General features: G+C 50.4%; 1 protein-coding gene across 1 annotated transcript in view; it reads right to left on the bottom strand.

Moving 5' to 3' along the window:
* Positions 1-23,532, bottom strand: part of SLC35F3 (solute carrier family 35 member F3) — a 70,972-nt gene that overhangs the window by 8,339 nt on the left and 39,101 nt on the right. The window contains exon 3 of the mRNA XM_055714277.1: positions 5,647-5,866. Coding sequence (XP_055570252.1) covers positions 5,647-5,866 — 220 coding nt within the window. The remainder of the gene's footprint in view (positions 1-5,646; positions 5,867-23,532) is intronic.

Raw genomic sequence — 23,532 nt, 5'->3', positions numbered from 1 at the left:
CACTCTCCAAACTATCAGGCTGCAACAAGGTCTTTTACCATCACATACCATCATACTCTTCACACCTATCCCTCTACTGCCTTCTCCTAGTCTCTCCTCCTCCAGGGCACGCTCACTCCCTCTGCTTCTTCCCCCCCTCTCTTCCTTGGCTGCCTCCTCTACATTGGCTCCCCAACCACTTAACAGAACCAGCCACAGCTGCACCTTGTCTACATCGGCCAACCCACCCCCCCAAGCCAGCCCACAGCTGTATGTTATCAATATTAATTAACCCAGCTTCATTCCTCTACACCTGGGTGGTAATTGTGGGGTGACAATGACTTTCTGCATGCTCTGTGCTTCTTGGATCTGCAGTGGTGTGAGGGATGCCCAGCTTAGACCACATTGCCTTTGGCTGTGCAGTCATGGTGATGCTTGTAAGATGATTGGGATAAATTAGTTTCTTTTGACCCACAGCTGTGTCAATGCCAGCCAGCTGTCCCCTCTCCTGGGGTTTTAAGCCCCGTCCACAGACTGTGGCTGCCTACACATCCAAGACCAATGGCCTTCTCTCACCTTTCCTATTCACCACCAGAGATGCTGGGGCTGCTGTGAAGATGCAGGGGAAAGCCTGTGTGCCCAGCTTTGCTGCTGCCCGATGAGCAAGCTGCGGCAGGGGGACCCCTTTCCCAGCTGCAGGTCCCCATCCTGGCAGCACCAGCAGCCTCTTCCCTGGCTTGAGCTGGGGCTGGTGCCAGGGGGTACCTATAAAGTTTCCACACACGATCACCCAGCAGATCCCTTCTGCGTGCTGACATCAACACCTCCAATTTCCCTTAATGGAGAAATGCCCCGTTTTTACAAACAGAAGGGGATCAGTTTCTCTAAAGGTGTTGCTGTAGAATGGCAGGGTAGTGTCAGGGCAGGAAAAAGCCCAAATCAGCAGAAGCTACAATGCCTGGAAAATTCAGCTGCTAATAGCATGTCAACAAGAAAGGGATTGTCTAGAAATTGCTGTACTGCTGTTCATGATGCTGCACGAGCACAGCTCTGGCAGGCTGTGGAGGGGCAGCATTTCCCCCAGGTGCTCAGCCCCTTGCATAGCCCAGCCGAGGGGCAGCAGGTTCTGAAAATGCTGATTTATGACCTGATCAAAGCAGTGCAAGCTGCAAAGACTGGGTATGCACGCTGCAGATTTGGAGAGGATCAGGTACAGCATCTTGGCTCGCAGCCCTGTTGGCATCAGGCCTCTCCATGCACTACTGTGGGGCATCGTTTCTAAAGTGAAGCTTGGTGGTGGTGTAATTGGGCTCTATGGTCCTCGACAGGCTTTTTTTTAAGGCGAGGAGAGAAAAAAACCGCCAGTGTATGGCTCTAAGCAATGTGGGGCAGTTTCAGATTGGCAGGACTGACGGAGCTCAGCAGTTCTCTAATGTCAGCGTGCTGGTGCTTGTCAAATAAAAATTCAGACACTTGTGTGGCTTCAGAGGCACAAGAAAAGAGGTCATTGAATGAGCTTAGCATGGGGCAGGTGCAGAACAAAAAGAAAGAGGTTTGTCTTTGCCCAATAATTCAGCCAAGGAAAGCTTTGCTGTTGCACACTGTGAATGTGAAAAGTTTATAGGGATTAACTCATGGAAGAAAAAAAAAAAAAAAATCCATTAAAGACTATTAGCTATAGGAACATCTTTTCTGTCTCAGAAGTCCTTGAGCCTCAAATTGCTGGAGGCTAGAAAGTCTCATGATGAAGTAAAATTATAGGTTTTTCCTGTTTAGACAGATTTTCCTAGGTGTCCGCTACAGGCAGCTGCTGGAGCCAGGCTCCTGGGGCAGATGCGTCTTTGTATGGTTCTTTGTGGAGCTGCAAGACACACGGCTCAAGCTTATCTGAAAGATGGCAGCTCCAGTCCTTCAACGTCACCTGTGCTACAGCCCAGGTACGACAATGAATTGTAGATGCAGCGTTTCCTGTAGCATCTGCTCCAGGCGTGGCTGTCTCCTGTCTGAGATGCCTGGGGCTTGTCCAGCATTTTACCAGCCGGTGGCAACCAGCTGGTACCTCCCTGCGCATCAGTGAGGGTGCCTGCCCGAGCCCCCGCTGGCGGCTGCGGCTCCTCTGCGGTGGGAACTCGGAGGGCGCGTTAATGAACTGCAGAATGAAAAGTATCCAGTTTTGCTTTTAACGTCAGGGGTTGACTGACTTCAGAGCACTTCCTAGTAGGCTGGGTCTCTGCCTGTTCGGAAAGTAAGGACTACAGTTTGGGATTTGGTAGTGTACTTCTTTCCAAGTCCCACTGGCAGGTGTGCTTGTCTCTATGGTACGTACAGAGGGGGTACTTGCAAGCGATGGCTCTTTTGGACCCTGACCTGCTTTATTTACCGTAGCATGGAGGGAAACACCAAAGTCAAAGATCAAAGCAAATAAATGCAGTCTGCAAACAGTTTTGCTGGGGCAGAGGTCCTTGCCTCTTCTATCAAGCATGTCACAAGTGTCAGATCAGTCTTAGCCTCACCTCCCAGCCTGCTTGCCAACATGCCAGGCACGTCACATACACTTTCCCTGGAAGCCTTTCAGCCTGTCTATCCAGTATATTGTTAATGGCAGTGACAAGTTGCTTGCACCACATCACACCTCGGCTACCAGCCTGCAGTTACTTGCAAATACCTTAGCACAGCAAGGCTTGCAGAGGCAATGCTTCAGGCACTCACAGCTTCAGTACACACGCATCTTCCCTGGAAGCAATTCGACAGCTTGTGGCCCAGTTGGACTGTTGCTCTGGGCACAGTAAAGGGAAAGGGGGAGAAGTGCAACTTTGTTACAGGAGATGCAGGCACTTAGAAGTGCCTGAGTGGCGAGGATGCGGTTTTGTAGCTTGCTCTTACGTTTAAATTCCAGCGGAATTGTGATTTAAGTGCTCGTAGAGCTGGTAGTTGCACTTCTGAAGGCCAAGTAGGATACTTATACGTGCTTAAACCCCACGGAGCTCCTACCTTTCTTACCTGGCCTCTCCTCCAGTGGGTGTGCACAGGGACACCCGAATGCACTGTCGGAGCTTTGCTGTAGCACCATCCACCCTGCTGCGCTGCTGTGGGGATGGAGCGGGAGCGTGGGATGGTGCTCACCCGAAGGCAAGGCACCGTGCCCCCTGCAGCCGCCTCTGCCACATACCCTCTCAAAGGGTGCTTCTAAAAGGGTCAGCAGCTCTGACACAGTGCGGCCCCAAGGAACTACAAGCTTTGGGGCTGCACTGTGTGCTGGCTTGCAGTCCCTAGGTCACTCCTGGAGAAGCCCCAGCAGCTGTCCCTCCTCCTGGTTGCCAGTCCCAGGAAGGCGGCTTTGTTTTGGGGTTCATCCCAAGGCTATCCCCCAGCACACCAGGCAGCGCTGCCCTTGCTGCCAGTTGCTTTTCACATGGGCTGTACAGAAAGGAGAGGAAAGAGGGAAGAAAATGCATCTCTCCAAGAGGCTCTGCACTATGTCCCTCCGCAGACAGGATTACCCCCAGCACTCACACAGAGCTGTGCAGCAGGGCCCCCCCAGTCCCTAGGACAGGTGCCACCTCACATTTTGCCACAGGTTCAGGATGACACATCTGTCCAAGAGCGAATAGCCCAGCCTGCCTGCGAGCCACCTCTCCCTGCCCCCAGGTCCCTTGCTGGCCTGTCACCTGGGAAGGAGACAGCTGGGTTCCTCGTTGGGTACAGAGGTGGCTTTTCAGGAAGCCCCCCTGCCACCCCTGACCAGCACCAGGTGCCATGGTGAGGGACCGGAACACATGGCAGGAGCATCGCATGGCCTTCACTGTCTTGGACACTGTTCTGGGTCTCTGCTTCATTGCTGCTTTCCTAAAGGCAGTGCTGGTAAGAAACAAAGAAAAGCTGGACATGGCTGAGACCACCACGCAATCTACTTCCCTGGTCTTTCCACTCCTTCTGCCTCTTTGGGAAGGGGGAGATCCAGAGCAGGATTCATCCCCCAGCACGTGTCACCTGCCATGGCACAAGACTTAGTCTGGCCAGGAAGCTGCTGGAGAGCCCCTGGCCACCCTGGCTCTTTATGCACAACCATGCACCCAGGGGAGAGCATGAGAAGCACCTCCGCTCCAGCACGTGCGTGCTGGTGTGGATATCCCTACACACAGGTCAGCTTCTCTCCCCCAGCCCACATCTGTATCCTGCGGTGGGAGATGGCACGTGCAGACTGCGGAGCAAGCTGCATGCACAGGACAGCAGCAGTCAGCCACTCCACACACCTCCTCTCTGGCGTCCCACAAAAATACACTTTTAACATTTTTTTTTTACTTTTATCAAATTGGCCAGCATGTCCAGCTATGCTATCAGTGACACCTCCCCGCCTCCAGGATCATTTCAGGATATACTAAAAAAATCAAGTTAATTTGTTTTCAGGGTACAGCTACCTGGGCAGGGGGGTGGGCAAGCACAGACTCCAGCTGGCCAGGCTGGGCTTTTGGCAGGTACATTTTGCAACGATTCCCTGAGCAGCCTTTTGGCTGCCATCACCACAAGGCTGGCCAAGCTCTCCTGCCAGAGAGGAGCACTTCCCAAAAAGTTAACTCTCCGTTGCTCTGTGCAGCGAGGGCTAACAACATCTTCTGAGCACTGAAAGCATTGGCCAGGTGGGTGAGCAGAGCGCTCCTCAAGTGGTGGGCAGAAAACGGGTATTATTACTGTTACATTAATAAGTGCCTGCTGGTGCAGCGAGGCAGGAGCGACCCACTAGTGCCTTTTCCTTGCAGTTACTCCTGGCCCTGCCAGGACCCCCTTGGCCCTGGGATGGTGGGTTACCCACCCACCCGGCTCTGCTGCCCAAGGACACCGTGTGCTGAGGCTGCCAAAATGGCAGCAGGGTCAGCAGGGAGCTGTGGCATTTCCCAACTCAACCCCCTGTGCATGCAGCTCTGTTGCCACTGCGGAGCAGGCATTCACATGGGGTGTAGGACTAAGGGTGTAAGCAAACATCTGGGACGCCACCAGGAGAGTCGTCCCAGGGGAGCGAGCCTGCTGCCCTGCTGCCTGCTGTGCTGTCCACAGCTGCTGGCCAGATGTGCAAGGCCCCATGCACCGGCGTTACAGTCCTCCACCAGTGATGCATGCACACACGCCTTGGCTGTGGGTGGGCGAGGGCAGCCCCGCTCTCCTCTCTGCAGCTGCTGCCAACTGACACAGGTGCAAAGGATAACCGTGCCACCCTGCAAGCCTGCTGCTATGCACATAAAGGTGAGGGCTCCGTTAAAGTCACAGATTAGACCAGGAATGCATTGCATGCAGGCTTGCGGGACCATGCAGTTAGAAACCACTAGGTCTGGTGCCACAGCCTGGGAATAGTCACTTGGCAGGGGACGGGAAAGGGTGACACACATGCACAGCAACGTGGAGGTAGTAGCTATCCTTCCTGACGTGCTCTGGAGCAACTTACCTCTTTTCTAAAGGAAAATGTGCAAAGGCACCAGGCTGGGGGAGATGGGGAAACTGGAAGCTCACAGGCCAGGCTGCAGGGAAGGATGCATCTCTGCTCCACAGGGATTTCCGTGCCTGCTCAGCTGTCTGTGTGGCATGCTACTCAACTCAGCTGGCAGGAGGGAAGGGGAAAAGGAAAGGCAGAAGGATGAGGAGGAAGAAGGGAGACAAAGATAAGGAGTCACTTACCCTCACTCCCATGAACCTGTCCCTCAGAACGATCCATGAAAGCAAGAACACAAAAGCTTTGTTGCAGCAGAACAACACGGAGACATCCGTAGAGTTTATTTTCTTTATTGCATGTAAGTAAAGGTAGTTTGTGAGTGTCCAAAGAACACCAAAGGGTGCTGCCTTGGTAAAAAACACCTTCAAAGTCAAGCCATTGTCTCCAAAGAATCGGCAACACTCCCTAAAACAAGGAGAGAAAGGCAGCATTATTACACAAACCAGTCACAGTCTGCAGCAAATATATGGGTTTCTTTCCTTCCCTGCTCCTCGTCTTTTCCGTGGGGGAAAGAGGGGCACACACCTTAAAGAGGAGAAGAAAACCAAGTTTCAGTGTCTGCTGCAACAGCCAGCACCTGCACAGGGTATGAACACATGGGGGCTGCAAACACAGGAGGGACAGCAACAGAAGAGTGAGGGGAGAGGTGAAATCCCACTCTTGCCATGAGTGCCTTCACAGTGGACATCTTGAAACTGCATGAGGTCATCCTCCTCCTTTCACCCCTGTGGGTACCAGGATGCTGAGGGGCCAGGGCTGGCACCAACCCCCCCTGCTCCCCACTTCTGCTGCAGCCACGGGACTCTAGTTCCCATCCATGATCCACTGTGCAGGGCTTGGATGGAGCCTCCATGGGAGCCCAGTTTGGGCTTTTTCCACCCAAGGAGCAGGACCTGGCTCAAGCCCCCTGGCAGCAGCAGGGGCAGGGGCACGCACTGGGACATGGTACAGTGGCACCCGGGCACATGCTGGGTCAGTTGGAGCAGCAGCGCGGAGTTAGGAACGCAGGCATACACTTCGGGCTGTGGATGCTGTGAATCCCCAGGTGGGAGGGCAGCCACAGCAGGTACAGCCCTGGCACAGGAGAAGGAAACCCCAGGGGTTTATTTGTGTCCCGGAGGTGCTGGCAGGCAAAAGAGGACAGGTGGTGATGCCTGGTGGTGCTGGCAGGGCTCTGGGGAGGCAGCGTGGGGGGGCCGGGATGTGGCTGCAGGGGTGACTTCTGCAGAGGCGCTGCGAGGGGCAAGCCTGCCTGCAACCTGCTTCTGCCGAGCAGCACAGCTGGAGCTGCCGGCTGCGCTGTCTGCAAGGAAATTCAATAATGCAAAGAAGAAATGCAGCGGTCTGCGAGGCGGAGGGTGCAGCCTGCTGCAGCGTGCAGGTGGCAGTTGGCGGCAGTGCTGTAGCCTGTGCTGGCTTTGCTTGCTTTAAAATCTGCAAAACCCCTGAGGCCCTGAAGTACTTTAATGAGATATTTTGACAAAAATTGAGCAAAATTAAATTTTCCTCTGACAATGAAGGCCAAACAGGTTTTCACTGCTGTCTTGAATTTCAAGCTGTTTGTTTCCTGAGACTGGGCAGGTAAGGCTCATTATTTGGAGTCTGATGAAAGGGTGATTTTGATCCCTTTTCTCACAAGATGGGGCTGATTACCCAGAGAAACCCATCCAAGCTCTGAGCCTCTTCAGATTTCCCCATCACTAACTCCACGTCTGCCTACACCCCCTCTGCTGCAGCAGGTACAAGGCTGCAGGGTAGAAGAAATGCATTTTTTGTGTTTGTTGGGTTTTGTTGCCTGCCAGTCTCTTGTACCGAGTCATGGCTGTGCAGAACCTGCCCATCTCTGGATGTGGTGACCCTGGGCTTCGGCTGCTTGACACTGACACTTTCATTTGAGCCACTAGTTCTGCATGGCATCACTCAGTGTCACATCAGCATCCCTTGCCCTCTGTGAAATTACCTGCTAGCAGCAGCCTATTGCTTGCCAAACCTGTTAACTGCCTCTCTGTATCACAAGAAGAGTGACCCCTCTGCACCACAGACCTCGGCCCGACTTTCCACCTGCTGGTGCTGTGCAGGGCTGTTCAGGGATGCACGCAACACTGACAGATGCTGCCTGTCCTCAGCATGTGTCCTGGATCCCCTCTTCCCTTCCACAAACACTATACCCACCTTATTTCTACCCTTCAGCCCCACGAAGCGCCATCTGTACCAGCCACATGCCACAGAGAGACACTGAAAACCCAGTCCCAAACTTCAGCAAAGGATTAAACCCGCTTCCCAAGACACCAAGGAGGGTTTGACTGCCAGGGTGTCACAGGAAGCTAGTCTAATGCTCTAAAAACGCAGGCACAATTTAAATTAAATTATGGAAGATTAGTGTGAGAGGGATAGGAAGGCTGTAGTCAATTGAGAGGACTGAAATGGGATTTATGTTGGGATTCATTCTTGGGAAAAAAAGTTCCTCCTGCCAAAACCCTGTTCCCCACATACAGAGTTGTGTATCGCTTTTTCATGTACAGCAGAAACACGTGCTTTTACTGTTCTGCGGGCCCAACTGTTGTTTAGCAGATGCCACTGGATCTACATGGTAGCACAGTCTGGCATTCACCCGCATCCCTGAAGCGCCCAGTGTAGTGCCATAATGCCCCAAAGCACAGCCTTGCCCCGGCACGGACCAGGACCCTGAGCTGCATTTCCCCCTTTGGAGTCTCTTCTCGCTGGCCTGTACAACAAATGTTCCTCTTCGCAGTTTTGGCTGGTTACACCAAGTGTGAATTGATTCTTGTCGGATGGCTCCAGCTTCCAAAGGAGACCTCCTTAGGGCAGAGGTTTGCCCATCCAGTACGAAGGTATAAGGGAGCTTCTCCTCGAGGACACCAGGGGCTGTGGGGGGTGCTACCAGACATGCACAGCGAGCCACGTTGTCCAAGATGGGTGCACTGCTGAACTGGGGGCTCTTTGTGGGGCAGCAAGTGGGTTAGATGGCTTTCTTGGACCTGTCAGCTTCAGTGAAGTCTGAGTAGCATTAGGGGAAATTGGTACATTATGTGCACCAGGATGACTCTGTACTGTACGATAATCCCCTCACAATTATTTGTCTCCCCAGGTTTACTGCTGCTTATTGGGGAAACTGATTTTTCCATGGTGCCATAACACAGCATCTGAAGGGAGTTGTCAGTGAGGAACGGTAGATCAATATTTGTGGGAAGCAAGAAAGGACTGTGATATAACCTACACTGTAACCCCAAAACAGTCAGGGGACAAAGTCACTCCAGAAAAACCAACCTTAAACTTTGAATATTTTGACAGAACATTTGGGACACCATTGCTCCTGCTGGCCAGTAATTTCCATTTTGCCCACCAGGGTACATGGTGCCCAACGAGTATCCTGATGTTTTATGGATGCTCCTTGGCAAAAACAAGAGCTTGTGTCCTGCGGCACTCCAGACATGCCTGACTGCTTCAGGAGAGCCTGCTTATGAATATTTTAACAATCTCATCTGCTAACAAAAATGTTACTTTTTAAGGAAGACAAAACCCCACCTTACCTGGAAGGTAATCATTCAGCATCCTGTAATCATTCAGCATCCCTTAGAGCCCAGCTCAGTGCTGTGGGCCCTTGTATGAAGCCTGACCCCAAGCATCCCAAAGCCACAGGACAGATGTGGAGCTGCCATCAGTTCCTTTGAGGCTTTACAGGACAGACCCTTGCAGGTCTGCTTGCCCATAGCAGGACACAGAGGAAGTCCTCCACCCACACCAGAGCAAGCTGGCTGCCCCCCAGGCTGGTGGGGAGATGGCACTGGGTGTCTCCTTCTAGGAGAAGTGTGCAGTGGCAATGGAAAAGCTGGTGGGGAAGCACCCTGCTCTGGCAGGGAGACCACCAGCCTCCTCTGGCTTTGCCTGCTGGGGCCAGCAGCCAAGCTGTTGTAGTGGGAGTCCAACCCACTTCACCTCACACAGGGCACCAACTGTTGCAGCACAAACAAACCAGTAGGCTGCAACAAGGCTTTTCTGTCAGTCAGATTCTACTGTCCATGCTGTTTCTCCTTCCTCCAGAAACCAGACAACACCACTCCTACCCCTCTTGGTAGGGGTACCTCTTGGGTACAACCACCTCTTCCACCATCCTCAGGGCTATTTATCCACTTAGCAGGAACGAGCTACAGCTGCACATCGTCCATGTCAATCAACCCACTGCCTCTGAGGCAAGGCCACAGCTGCATGTTATCAATGCTGATCAACCCACTGCCTTCACGCCTTTACACCAAGCTGTATCATTTCCAGGATAAAACACACTTTCTGCCTCGGTTTATCCAGGCTTTGGTGAGCCGCTCCTGCAGCACAGCCAGTTCTAGCTCACCTGAGGTGAAGAGGGAGGGTTACCAGGTGCCTGGAGGCTGCAGACTATTGCGTTAGTCTCTGGGACGAAATACCTGCTGTTTGCTAAGGCAGGCAGAGGTGCCAGAGGCTGCTTTGCAAAGAAAGCCAGCGGGGATCCTGCAGGCAGGCCCTCCCCTGTGCTCCTGGCACTTGCCCTTGCCCTGTGTGCTGGGGCAGCTGCCGCAGTGAGGGGCTGTGCCCCAGGGCAGCAGTGGTGTTTAGCAGTACGCAGTGTTTGCAGGTAGCTGGTATGGACATACAGCAGTTGCTCAGTGCAGCATCATTACAAATGCCTGCAACTGCTGGCAGCGAGCCCTGTGCACAGGCACGGTGACACGGGAGCGGGTTTTCCAGCAAGAGGAGCAGAGCGGGGCTGTTGTGGTGTGTACAACACAGTCCGCTGTGGGCTCCCTCTCCCTGCTCACACAGTGTGCACTGCTCTTCATTATTCCTCAGACTCACTGGAAAGCTTTCAAAGAACTCTTGGGCTGTATGCCTGTTGAGTGAGATCCCATGCTCTGTCTTAAATAAAGGCACAGTTAACAGCAAGCAACCTTATTTACGTATAGCATATATACTTTCCACATACCTCCAAGACACCCAGCTAGAGAGGCCCTGAAGATGCTTGGGTAGCTCCCTGTGAGATGAATGTGTGTGCATGTGGTTCTAACAACCCGGCAGAGCGCCGAGTCCCAGGGGCACAGAGTGGCAGTGGGGAGCTTCTGCCCACCGACCTTTAGGTATGTACAAGCAACTTTTTATGTTTGAGCCAGGAACCCAGGCTCTGTTCAGAGCTGCTGGAGATGCACATCCCTGAGCTGCCACTGCTGCCCACCTCAGGAGGCACAGAGCCTGGGGAAAAAGCTACTTCTGTTTCTCTCCTTCAGCTCTAAAAGGGACCTGAGAGCAAGAAGCACAGACATGGGCACCTCCAGCGCATGTCCGCAAGGAGAAATCACCCCGTGTTAGAAGAGAAATTGTCATCAAAGACAAAGCAAACCTACTTCTGCCCACATGACCAGAAATCCTGTGTCTGCCACTCTCACCCACTATCTCAACCCGAAAGCCGCCTGCTGCTCGCTTGCTGGTACAGCTGTGTTTGCTGGGCTCGCCCTGCTCTGCCCACGGAGTGCTGCCACTTCGCATGTGGATGACGGCCAGAGAGGCCATAGGGAAATGCTGATGCAAAGCCCTGTGCATCCCTGGGTCACGCTGCACGTGGCTCCTGGGCAGGGATGCTGTCCTGCAGACGGCTGGCAGAGCCACCCTGCTGAGATGGTCTCTCCTCGACTCTGTGTCATCCTCCAAGTGAGGAGTAAATTCCTACAGCTGCTGATCTGTTTCCTGACAAGGCGGCAGCAGACAGCAAGGAGCTTTGGCGTTGCAGGGCGTAACGCTGTGGTTTTGAGATAAACTAGCTTCCTGCATTAATTTCCTCGGCTCTGCCATCATGAGCTAGACTTCCATTGTAATCACAGCAGTTGGTTTAAAAAATAAATGCAAGGCATTAGTGAAGGCAACAGCAAAGACCTGTGTAAGACTGGAATGGAGATATCAAAGGAAGGATACTGGAAAGGAAATATACTGGCTTAACTGCCGCAGCAGCAATAAAGAAAATCTTGCTCCCACTCAGAAGTGTCATATCCATGTTCATAGACAATCTGAAGGCTCATGCCTGAAATAAACGGCGGGACTGCGCTGCTGGGAGGAGATCTACATGCAAAGGGAGAGAACTGCAGCCTGGTTACACGTGGTTCTTGGAGGTGTTTCCAGAGAGATGTTACATGGTGGATGCTCTTGCTGCAGCATGTTGCTGAGGGGGCTGCTGCAGCAGGCATCTCTCCTGTGTGTCTGGGTAATGGGATGGTGCAGGTGAGAAAGAGGGGCACGCACCCGGCGTGGCTGCCCTCCTCTTCCTCAGGACACCAGCTGGGATGGCTGATGCAAAGGCCATAAAGCCCATCTGGGAGCAGAAGCGGCTGCCTGGCATTCAGGGCATCCTCTGCTTGGGATGACAGTGGTGGGGACAGACCTACCTGCTTGTAGGTATAAAATAAAGCAGAGGGCACCACACGGCACAGCTGCTGCAGTGGCACAAGCCTCCTGCAGTAACAGCCCCCAAGCAGGGCTTAGCAAGTCCTGACCCAGCACCGGCTGGGCTGCACACGCCAGCCACCCTCTCCCACATGGGGATTCTGGTCCCCTGCCACTCGTCCCAGGGTGTCCTGACAACTGGCCTGACAGAAACGTGTGTGGTCACTTGGGAGCAGCTACGGCACTACAGGAACTGTGCTAGGATGAAAGATACTGCAGAAAAGCCTAAGGCACAGAGATCTCGCTGTATTTTTAGTCAATTGTTTGCTTTTTTCTTAATCTTTCATGTACTAGTTCTTGTTTTTCCTCATAATCTTTTTAGTGTGTATCTTCATTAACCCAGCAAATGGCAAATTAGCTCTGCTCCATTAGGCATGTCTCCAGAACAGCAATACTAGCAGAATACCTCCATCACTGGAACCAAGCATCCCCAGTGAAGTAAATCAGAAGTTGACAGAGCCAAAATTGCATGCTAAGTAAGAGTTAATCATATTGAAAGCAGGTGTTGCAGTCAAATAAAATTTGCATGTAAAATATGACAGTAAAGCTCCATTTTCTTCCCACCGAGCTTACAATTAAATATTTAACACTATCCACCTTCCACTGCTTGTTTTGTCTTCAAGCATTGCTAGGTAGTTGGGATGTTTCTCCACTGCTTTGAACCTCATGCAAGTGAATGTATAAAATTCTGTCAGAACTGGAAGGAATGCTTTTTGCCCCCATTTTGCCAAAAAAAAAAATATCCCATCTATGAAGAGGAAAGGTAGAAAAGAACCAGGAAAAGCACACACGGTGTGTTCCTCTGGGCTGGGGGTTTGGTCTCTCAATACTCACTGCAGAACAAACCTATGCCAGAAAGGTTAACAAGCTACTGAACCTGCCATTACATCTTTGGGAAAGATGCAGTAAAGTAGAAAATATCTGGGAGGAATACACATCCTAAGGGAATAACAAGCCAGTTATTTCTCCTTTCCAGACTGTTAACTTTAGTTACAATTTTCTCATTGTCTTGGCCTTCATACTAGATCCTTCTCCTCAAAAGCCGGTTTGGATCTGCTGTTGCTCCTTGTGGGTGATAATTTTTCTCTGCAGACTGTGCTTACTTTGACCTTGCGAGGTCTGTACCTGCAAATTGAATTTAGCTAAATTGCTCCTGATTTTCAGCAGAGTGAGCATCACCTCCCTGGAGCACTGCGAAGCTGCTACCACACCAGTGAATCTGGCCTCTTGATTAGAGATTGGCAGGCAAAACATGTTTTGCTAATCCCTGCACCAATTAGGCCTGCATGGATAAATAATCTGCAGATGTGCTGTTAACAGTCCTACATTTTCTGTTCAATGTACGAAAAAAGAGACATGGACTAAAATGTCATGCTATGTCTTCTGGGGGGACTTACAAGCCAGTTGCAGTAAGCAAAAGCAGAGAAGACAGATGAGGTGCCCTGGCTGTTATTAAGAGGGAAGGAACCTGAAACCAGTTTAATTTCTCCCGGTGAAAAAACCCGTAACTTTTTTTTTTCAATTCATCCTGTTAGGGTCACAGCACCCCTCACTCCATTGTGGTCACAAGTGGAGGTCAGTAAAAGACCGCTGTGCAGATAAAACACGTAAGTTAAACCAAAATATTCCTCAAATATGCTCTCCAGGAACGTACATGAGGTGTCTCCCAGAAAACAGGATCGTGACTCCAGCTCCACTTCCCTCCCCCCATGACAAAATCAGCCTCTCAGGTGGAGAGATTTCAAAGCAGTGCAAGCAAAGGGTGAGCTCATGAAACCCATTTTACAGAGGTGCAAGCTAGGGCACGGAGAGGCGAAGTCCCTGGGTGCTTGGAAGAGGCAGGATGAAGGCTGCCTGTAGGCTGCACCTTTGGAGAGCTGGGGATTTGCTTTTCCTGCATGTTTATTTTATAGCCAACTCCTGTTACTTATCAAGACAGCCCTCGAGCGCCTTTTTCCTGAGTCACCGCATGTTCACATGCCAGCAGAACAGTTGCACGGAGGCTCCTGTGGTGTGTCCCAGATCATAAAATGCTGCGAATAAACCTGCTAGCCTCAGCACTTTGCAGAGAGGTGCCCGGGATTCCTGCCATGGCTTTTATTGACCTGCAGGTCCGAGGCTTCTACAACAGAACCCCTATACCCCTGCCTCCAGCTTTCCTCCCGTGCACCTGGAGCAGCTCAGGAAAGATGCTTGCCAGTGCTGGGAGAGCACAAGCTGCTCCTCACCTTCCATGGGGCAGAGGTCTGAGACCTGCCTGGAGCGTGCCCCTTGCCTGCCCTGCTGCCTGCCCTCCCCGCTGAGGCACGCCGCAGCCCACGGCCATGTGTCGCTCCTCAGAGATGCTCTGTACTCACCCAGTCCTGCCTGTCCGCACTGGGGACTAAACTAGGGCTGCAAAGCCTGGTCCTTCGGTCTCTTGTTATATACCCTTCCATACGAGAGACCGCAGCCCTGCAGCCTGGCAGGTAACATCAGCCCAGGCGATGGCACTGGGTTTTGCACTTGGAGGTCAGGAGTGCCCCTTTTTTTTCCTGGAAAATGCCTGGCATGTTTCAAGTGGCTGTTTAACTAATACTGCCCATGGTAATGGCGGGTGATGGGGTACCATTAAGCTGTTTAGTCAGTGATTCATCACTGTCAGGCATTTTTCCTTTACCGGATCTGTGCCTGAGAAGAGCTGAAGAAATGCTTGGCTACCGTCAGGAAATCTCAAGCTCACAGCATCCTGTCTTAAGAAAGGACAAGGCAGCAAGGGCAGCCTGTCATAAAAGCACCATTTTTGCAGCTGATTTCATAGGGAAAAGTTTCTTTAATTGATTGCTCCTGTCTTCAGGGCCAGGTCGATTTGAGAGCACGTCTACAAATCTTACATGGCAGGAAATCCAAGCAGCAGGTCGCTCGCGGACCGTGCTGTGCTGCACCGTGCTGGCGAGCTGCTCCCAGCCCAGCAATGAGCCAAGGGCCATGCCAAACGCATCCACTCACAGCCACCACGGTAAGGATTTCACCCCTCCCCGGTGTGCCCAAGCGGGGATGCCCCCTGCCGTGCTGCCCCTCCATGTGTCTGAGGCCCATGCTGGAGGTGGGTCACCTGCTGAAAAGCAGAGCAGGATGCAGAGCTGTGCTCTAGCCCCAAGCCCAGTGTGGGGACGTGGCAGAGGGGAGCTGCCGTGGGGTGTGGGTGCTGCTCACGTGGGAGGTTTAGTGCTGGATATGGCCCCGTAGTCACTGGCATCAGACCACCTGCGAGGGGGCAACACTGCTGGTGGGGCAGTCCCCCACAAGTGGAAATGGCTTTTACATTCCCTTCCTCTAGCACAGTTCAGTGGCACAACGTGATGCTCCACCACAATGCATAATTCAAAACATTTATTTCCAGCTCCATTTAAACTCAAGTGATGGTGACGTGTCTCAGGGCTCTGCTGTCTGAGCTAACACAGGACCCAGGGACATCAGACCATGGAGGAGAGAGGTGGAAGATGGGGCAGTGCTGTCCGCTCCCAGCTTGAAGTAACGGGGGCCTTCGGGGCTTCCTTCAGAGGCACTGTGGAGTGGCAGGTCCTGCCATGACCCCCAACAGCTCATCCCACCCCTGGTGAGACCTGTGAGCTGTAGCTGACGGTGCCTGCAAGGAGCTCCGCACCTTTCCTGACCTTCTAGGTGTGGGCAGCAGCAACCCTGGGGAGGGATTTTGGAGGCTTGTGGTGGGGGCAAGCCTGAAAATCACACCCCCTTCCCACCACCTGTGCCCCCCGAGAGCCCCTTGCAGACCTCCTTTCTTCAGCAGGGAATAGGAGCAAACTGCAACCCACAGCCCCCTCCCGAGCTTGCAGCCGGGAGAGAAGCAAGGACCTGGCCAGGGAACGCCAAACCTTAGAACTAAGAAAGGATGGAGAAGTTCCAGGTGTCAGGTACCCCACACCGGCTTTCCTCAGCTCTGGGTGTGAATTCATGCAGTCAGTACACAGAAAAAGGCCTGAACTGAAGATTAAAGCAACAGGTAGATCTGGGTTTTGTCACCAAATCTACCTGATTACACGAACTGAAAAATAACTGTTAAAGGGATTAAGCAGTTTCTCAGAAATGGATGTTATCTGAAATAGCCTAAAAGCTATCTAAAATAGGCTAATTGTCATCATCCCATGCATATTTTTCAGTAAGCATGTTATTAAATGCAAGAAATGACCACAGAAGTCAATCCAGTGTCCAGCTGCCACTTGTAAGTGTCTGCATCTGATGTTGACCATCGTTTCTGCACAGGATTTGGGGCAGATGTTCTGTCTTTAAACTTTTATCTATTCTGGGAGTTTCCAGCTCATTTGCAGAAATTGCATTCTGATAAGCAATGAAATAAGAAAACTGTCTTCTCTTAAATGAAATAAAAAATCTCCAGACCGATCTTTCTTCTTTGAACTAGAGAGACAGAAGCAATTGGTTTTGCTCAGCACTGTATGTGTGCCAAACTTGGCAGTTGCACGATAAATGGTCCCAGGAAATGCTTAGCTATGGATTTACATAATACACCAGAATGGCTCCAAAAGAAGCAAATAATACAAATCTTACAAACCACCTGAATACACATTTCCAAGACGAGTCTTAGCACACACTCAGAAGCCTTAATAAGAGACTGTTTAAACTAACATTAAAAAAAAAAAAAAAAGTTTAAAAGAACAAAACCAAACCCCAGGGAAGATTCACATACTGTAAACTGCCTTAGCAAAACACAAGGGTGGGAGTCTTGGGCTGCAGAAGCACAGGGAAAAGTCTGCAGCTTCCTCTGTGGGATGGTCCTCCATCCCACGATTTGCTGTGCGCAGGGCATTAAACCGTTTGGTTTGCCTCCGTCCATCTCCCGGGAAGAGTAGTAGTCCTAGGATACACTCCACAGATTTTGCATACGTGACTGCAGCAAAGGCTGCAGGAAGCAGATTGCATTAGGGTGAATATTCCATTTAATTTTTGCACCCAAACATACTGCAGAGGTTTGTTGTGGGAGCAGGACCACCAGCCACCTCCGACAGGAGATGCGGGAAAGCGTAAATGAGAAGGTAAAGCCGAGCAGCAGCATTGCCATGCTGCTGGTACTTCAGAGGAACAGCACCGGCTGTACAGTGTGAGCAGACATTGCGACAGATTTCCCGCAGCGTTGCATCTGTCCCTGAGCACCAGTGCAAGCTGAGCTCACTCCGGGGTGTGTTAGCACAGCAAGCAGGCTGTCCCGCTGAAGTCATGCCTTCAGCTTGCTGCATGAGGCAGGCTGGCATTTGCGGGTCTTCCAGCTGGCCAGAGGGGACATGCCATCTTGGAAAATGCAGCAAGTATTTCTGGCAAGAAGCAGCTTTTCAAGTGACAATGTGCACACAGTGATCAGACAGCTGAAGTTATCACATGGTGCATTATCCAACATTTTCTGCCTTTATACCCTAGAGGCACCCAGAGCCTGAATTGTGTTATACTCTTCAAGATAACCAGCATTACACAAATAAAATGTAATACTGTTGCTATATGCAAGCTCCAAACACCCACAGACCAGGCAGATATCACTCTCAGACACAGAGATGAGTTTTTTAGTTACACTCAAAGAGCACTTCATGGAGCAGCTGGCTGCTGAGCCCACGGGGAGATGCAACCCTCGACTTGGTCTGGTATAGCACGCCAGACTGGCTTTAAATCTTAGTCAGAGCCCACCAGTGCAGTGGCCAGGAGGTGCTCAGACAGGACAATTCCCCTCTGCCGCAGCAGTGGCTGAAGCTGGAAGGGGCAGCGAGGGGAATGAAAGCTTCACAGGTGCCAGGGGACTAGTGGCGTGCCCACGGTGCGTGCAGAGGGACGGCTCCTGCTGTGTTTGGGGCAGGGCTGGAGGACGAGCTAGATGGAACTGGTCCATTTGTACGGCGGGGTGTGAGGGAGGGAGGTTCCGTCGGGACCTGACATCATGCCCAAATGGAGCAAAGAGAAAGGACCATCGGCTCTGACAGTGCCATGTAACGGCACGTGCAGGCAGGGTGTGCAGAGTACTTAGGGAGCTGGATTGAAGGTCATGACGATCCTTATGGAGTCATGGAGCAAACGAACAAAAGGACCAGCAGCAAGTTGTCAGACAGTATTTGCTCACGAGTTCAAAAAAGTCCAATGAAACGGAATTCCTGACAGGGTTCTGTAACTTTGCTTTTAAAACTGCCTTCCTGCCCAAACTGAATACCACGTTGATTCTTTAAATATAATTGGCGTTGCGATCGTGGCTGGCTGTCCTTTTTGAGGATGACCATTGCTGGTTATAGACTGCACTGCACCACCTCTTCTTCCTCCTCCTGGGTTCATGGAGGAGCGATGAGGGCAGGGAAGGGCCAAGTCGAGGAGCACGCTGACACAGCTGGGGTGTTGCTGCCGCTTGCAAGTATTTCCAGCCCAGCAGACTGGCTGCTGAGCGGCAGCTCTCAAACCCTGACCCCAGCAGAGCCCTCCTGCTCGTACCATGCACCTAATGGCTGCCCTTCTCAAAAACAGGGCACCGATTCCTCCGAGCAACTGAGTGCTAATGAATTCAGACCTTCCTGAGGGTCTTCTGCTGCCCCAGTCAGGCAGCAGTGGTCTAGGGCCGCTGGGTCTCCAGAAGGATTGCTCACTGGGAGGCTCTTGCTCTTCACTTTTATTATGTGCAGCTGCAATTAAAAAGCCCCGCAGGGCTCTGGCAGCCTGCAGGGAAAGCCTCTCGCCTCTGCAGGCACAGTTTCCCCTGGGCACCACCGCCCCGGCTTCCCCAGCCCCTGGGTCTGGCTGGGGGGCTGCTGCACCCCAGCTTCTGGGAGGGGCACCCCCGCCGGCAGCCCCTTTCCTCGCCCAGTGCAGCCAGGTGCTGTGCCCAGGAGCCGTGGCTGCAGCCAGGGTGGCCCAGGAGATGCACCGGCACCAAAGTCACACATAACTTGTGTCCTGCATGGCCCAGGCTGTCATAGGAATGTGCTTGCTAATGTTGTTAGTCGAAATTTTTTGGGAAAACCACCCCCCAAACAAGCCACAAACCCACTTTGTTTTTAATGTTACTTAAGCAGCCTGGAGAGGCACCTCGAGCAATGTTACAAGACTTCGGTTACTGAAAAGATGAAAAGTCTTTCAGGGAAAGTGCTGGAAAGGGCGCTGGGAGGCTGAACTTGAGGCCCATGGTGATGCTGTATCACAAATTCCCAGCGTGAGCCTGGCCAAGTGACCCAGCCAGGCCGCCCCCCGGGCTCGGCAGCGTGCCGGGGGGGGGCACAGCCTTGCTGTTATTTCCCAGGGCTGCGTTGAGGTAAATGCAGGCAAGCAACGCGGCAATCGCCGTTCACTGAGGGACAGCGTATACAAACTAAGGCAGAGAAAACGTAAACATTAGGCTCTCAAAGCTTTCACTGCCGGAGTCAACATCATCACTGCTCTCCGTCATCATCCAAAATTTCCATTGACGTCAGTGGACGTTCTGGGTGTGGAAGACCTGCAGAGTCTGAAACTGTGCTGCAATCCCTTATGGATATCTTCAGCTTTGTGATTTATATCCAGCTGGTACTCCTCAGCTGTGACCTGAGCTGCTTACTACTTTTTTGAATAGTTAAATGAAACTTTTAGGACAAGCTGGCCAGCTGGACTCCTGTGAATTGGACTTCTGTAGTGGTTGGTATAGGCAGACGAAAAAAGCATACTAGAATAAAATGCTTTTCTGATAGCTGCTGTCTTGGCTTCTGGAAATGGGTTATTTGGCTCTGCTGACTTAGAAGCACAGTGCTGGCAGGAGGGCGAACAGTGCTGTTGTGTCTTGGGAGAGGGAAGGAACAAGACGAGAGGCAATACAAGGAGGAGAGAAATGTCTCAGTGATAAGACTGGCTACGCAAACACCCTGAGGCAGCTATTACTGAAATGCACATATACGTATGTACACACATGTATGTTGGAACATGTATCTAGAATACACATATATACACACTCTCACACGCACATTTACTTTGGACCTTTAGGCCTGTGGGTTGTCAGAAAGACTCTGCGTGGAGATACTGTTCCACCTGGGAAAAGCCCTGCCAGCCCATGGCCCTGCTTGCTGGCGATGCCAGCCTTAGCCTGTGGGCATGAACTATTGGCTCTGTAGATCCTCAGTCCACAGCAGCATCACGCTGTAATACAGAAAATGAGGGAAAGAAACCAACTCCATAGCCTAAGAGTGAATTGTTCAGCACCATGACAGGATACCAGGATAACTGGGAACAGGAAGACATGTGAGTCAGGAGGTATCAAAAAAGACACCATTAACTTGGCAGCTAGTCCATGAAAAGAAAGTAAGTTATACAAAAAAGAAAGCTGAGAGCTTGCTGATATAACAGAGAAGCTGACATTTACGATGCACAAATTACCCCTAGATGCATTAAATAAACCAGGATATAGAAAGGAAATAATCTTTCCTAAATACTTGTGGTCATTTTTAGAGTACCTTGTATCAAGAACAGGTGACTCTCTTCTGTTTGAAGTTTGTTTGCCTTTTTAATTGTGCTGCTGATGTTGATTTAACACAAAACCCGAGCGCTCTCTGCCCTGTACTCCCTCACTCTGTCCTTCAGCAACACCATCCCGATCCTGCACGCAGCAGCGCAGCAGGGAGGGAAGCGGGTCCAAAGCCACCATGGGAGTGGAGTGAGGAGGTCTCAAGAAACTGTGATGGCATCTACCTTCATCTCTGAGCATGATTTAACAGCACCCTTCAGAGAGCTTTGAAAAGCAGCCTGTGAGAGACTGAGAAACTTGGCAGTCTTACACTGCATGAAGTGGAGGAGTACAGCTGGTAAGTTTGGTACCAAAAGGGTGGTGTTATAAAATATGATGTACAGCACTTCAGAGATTCATATTTCCAAACAGCGTTCCTTGTTTTGACCTTTCTCCCAATAGGCTAGCCCTTCAGAAAACATGTTCTACAATATGTTGCTTTTGTCAGCTGCGTTAATTTTGTGCAAGATTTCAATATAAATGGTAAAACCAGAGTGATATGTAACACACATTGATTAGCTTCTGTGTTGCTGGATCATTTAGGTCTCTCAAGTGACATACAGTAACTGAGAAGGGCTTGGAAATCAATTACCTGTTGTCTAAGAGAAATATGTAATTTTTGGCTTCCCATATAAGCACTTTCTTGTTTGAACAGTAAACAGGCAAAGTCAAAAATACTAACACCCACTGTGTTTTTAAAGAAGGATTAGATAGCACAGAAATGGAGCCATAGCAGCTGAAACTCCAAGAGACTGTGCTCATGAAGAGTTAGGTAGATAACATTTCCAGTGAAGAGCTGTGGGAACTCATGTGGTTTGGATCTTTGAGGACATGTTCTAAAAATGTTGGCTGAGAAGCTGTAAATTTTAATCTTTACCTGATCTGCATTGAAACAAAATGCTCATTCACTGAAACAGAAGCTTCTGAAGAAGGGTACTGGTTAAAAAAACTTATAACAAATACTGAAAGAGGTTTTGAAATCGTTCCATTTGAATATTTTAAGTGCAATCTGACTTTTTAATTCAAAATTAATATTACCTAAATATATAGTGAAAAATAATGGAAATTATCAAAATCAGCAGAACATATTAAAAAAAAAAAAGGCAAGAACATATTGTAGTTGAAAAGTGGTTTTATTTTCATTTCCCACCTGTGGATGCTCTTGGATTTTGCCTTTCATCCATTTGGAACAAGATTCCTTTTAAAATTTCAAAATGCCTCCTGGCATAATGAAAAAAAAATTAATGACCCGTAACAACTCAGTGTGACCGCACAAAAGGCACTGCTGACCCCAGCTTCATAGCCAAGAAAGAACAATGTCTTCAAGTAGGGGAGTTTCCCTTCCATAGCCTTACAATATAGTTTACAGTTATCTTCATAAATAAGACCCACAGAGGGAAATATTAAAAGAAACCATAAACCTGGTCATGCATGTGCCAGTTCAGGAGCCTTATCTCTAAGGAATTTTCTCCTCACTACTATTCAGAGTTACAAAGGAGTCTGTAAAACTATGGGCAGTATTACATGAGGATCCTATGGAAAAGCAAAAACTTCTCTGAAGACTTTTCTTAAGACATAGAGTACAAAGCATCGACTTAATTTTCTTTCTGAGCATCTGAGGCAGTTCCAGAAGATGGACGCAAGCCACATTGTCTTTCATTTGCACTCTGAGGGGTCTACATCCTCACATTTCTTCTTTCAAGCTCTTTTTATGCCTCTGGATTGATGGGCCACTCACTCTTACATGGTTCAGATGCTGAATCTCAGTTTCACGCTCCATCATTCTGCAGGCCATGAGCTTTCCTCCTTTATACCCTCCAAAGAAGTGAGGAGGACTACTGAGTTTCATGCTGGGTCCTTCCTCCAGAGGGGAAGCTGAGTTATCACAGAGCAGCTCTAGGAATATGCCTTGTCTTTGCTCTTGCAGGTCACAAAATTTCCAGCTCCTTCCATCAGCTCCTTCCATCAGCTCCTTGTGACTTCCCAAAGACATTCCCAGTGGAGAGTCCTTGACATTTTGGAATTCTGGAAGTCAGTAACCCTTGCCTCTTCTCCTTTGCTGAAGCTAGCTAGCAGCCTCCATTTCCAAAGGAGCTACAGCCTGCTCTCTCCTTGAAAGCAGTGTCGTTTGTGTGGGAGAAAGGGCTGCTTATGGGCTGGGCATGCACAGGGTGTGAAAAGGTATCACCAGAGATCTGCTGTTAGCAGCCACGTGCTCACGGGCATCTTCTCAGGGATGTGGCCACTGACAGAGGAGAGCCACGAAGCATCCGTCGGGCAGCAACAAATGCAGATGCCCTCCAGCTGTGGCAGGAATGACAAACTCCAGCAAAGCCTTGCCTGCTGAACTTGGGGTCCAGAAGCAGGAGAAATAGGGAACAAATGCCCCAGATTCAAAGAGCAACAGTGACCCCGTTATGCATTTTGTTGTACCGGATGGAACAGGTCTTTAAAACCAGTGTCAGCTGCCAAGGCTATGAATTCTTATGCTCATCTGAATTCCAGAATGGTGTAGTTTTATTCACCTCTCTGGCTTCTACTGGAAGTGTGGAGTGGCACATTTGTGGGTCACCCTTGTGCCCTGACTGTTGGCTCTTAAAGCAGCGACATTTGGCGTTGAGTTTTCTTCCAGCTGCTGACAATGTCCTACTCTGGACATTTCAGCCAACATCCTCATTAGAGACAAAATAAGAACATAAATACCTAATGGGGTTATTAGGCCTCGATTGCTTCATTCAGAATGAAGTAAAGCAAGCGTGATATTAAAAAGAACAGAGAAGAAACATAAGGGGAGAGAGATCAGATAGAAATTGATTAATTCTACAAGTAAACAGAGAGATTACGGCACTGAGGTGATTATACTGCTTAGAGATTATAAGAAAATGAGATCTATTTGAAGTCCCTGGAGAGACTAGAAATGAGAGCAATAATGAGGGATAGTCAGCAATTTGAAGGAAGCAGAACTTAAGAAGGTTTCAGATTTGCTAAATTAAAAAAAAACAGATTCAAAGTTGAGATGGTGGAGCAAAATGGTGCTTGTGACTAAAACTGCTGGAAGCCGTGATCACCCCTCTGAACGGGA

The sequence above is a fragment of the Falco cherrug genome, chromosome 6 (genome assembly GCF_023634085.1).
Source record: "Falco cherrug isolate bFalChe1 chromosome 6, bFalChe1.pri, whole genome shotgun sequence".
Taxonomy (NCBI): domain Eukaryota; kingdom Metazoa; phylum Chordata; class Aves; order Falconiformes; family Falconidae; genus Falco; species Falco cherrug.
The sequence above is the reverse complement of the archived record's forward strand: the minus strand, read 5'-3'. Positions and strand labels throughout refer to the sequence as shown.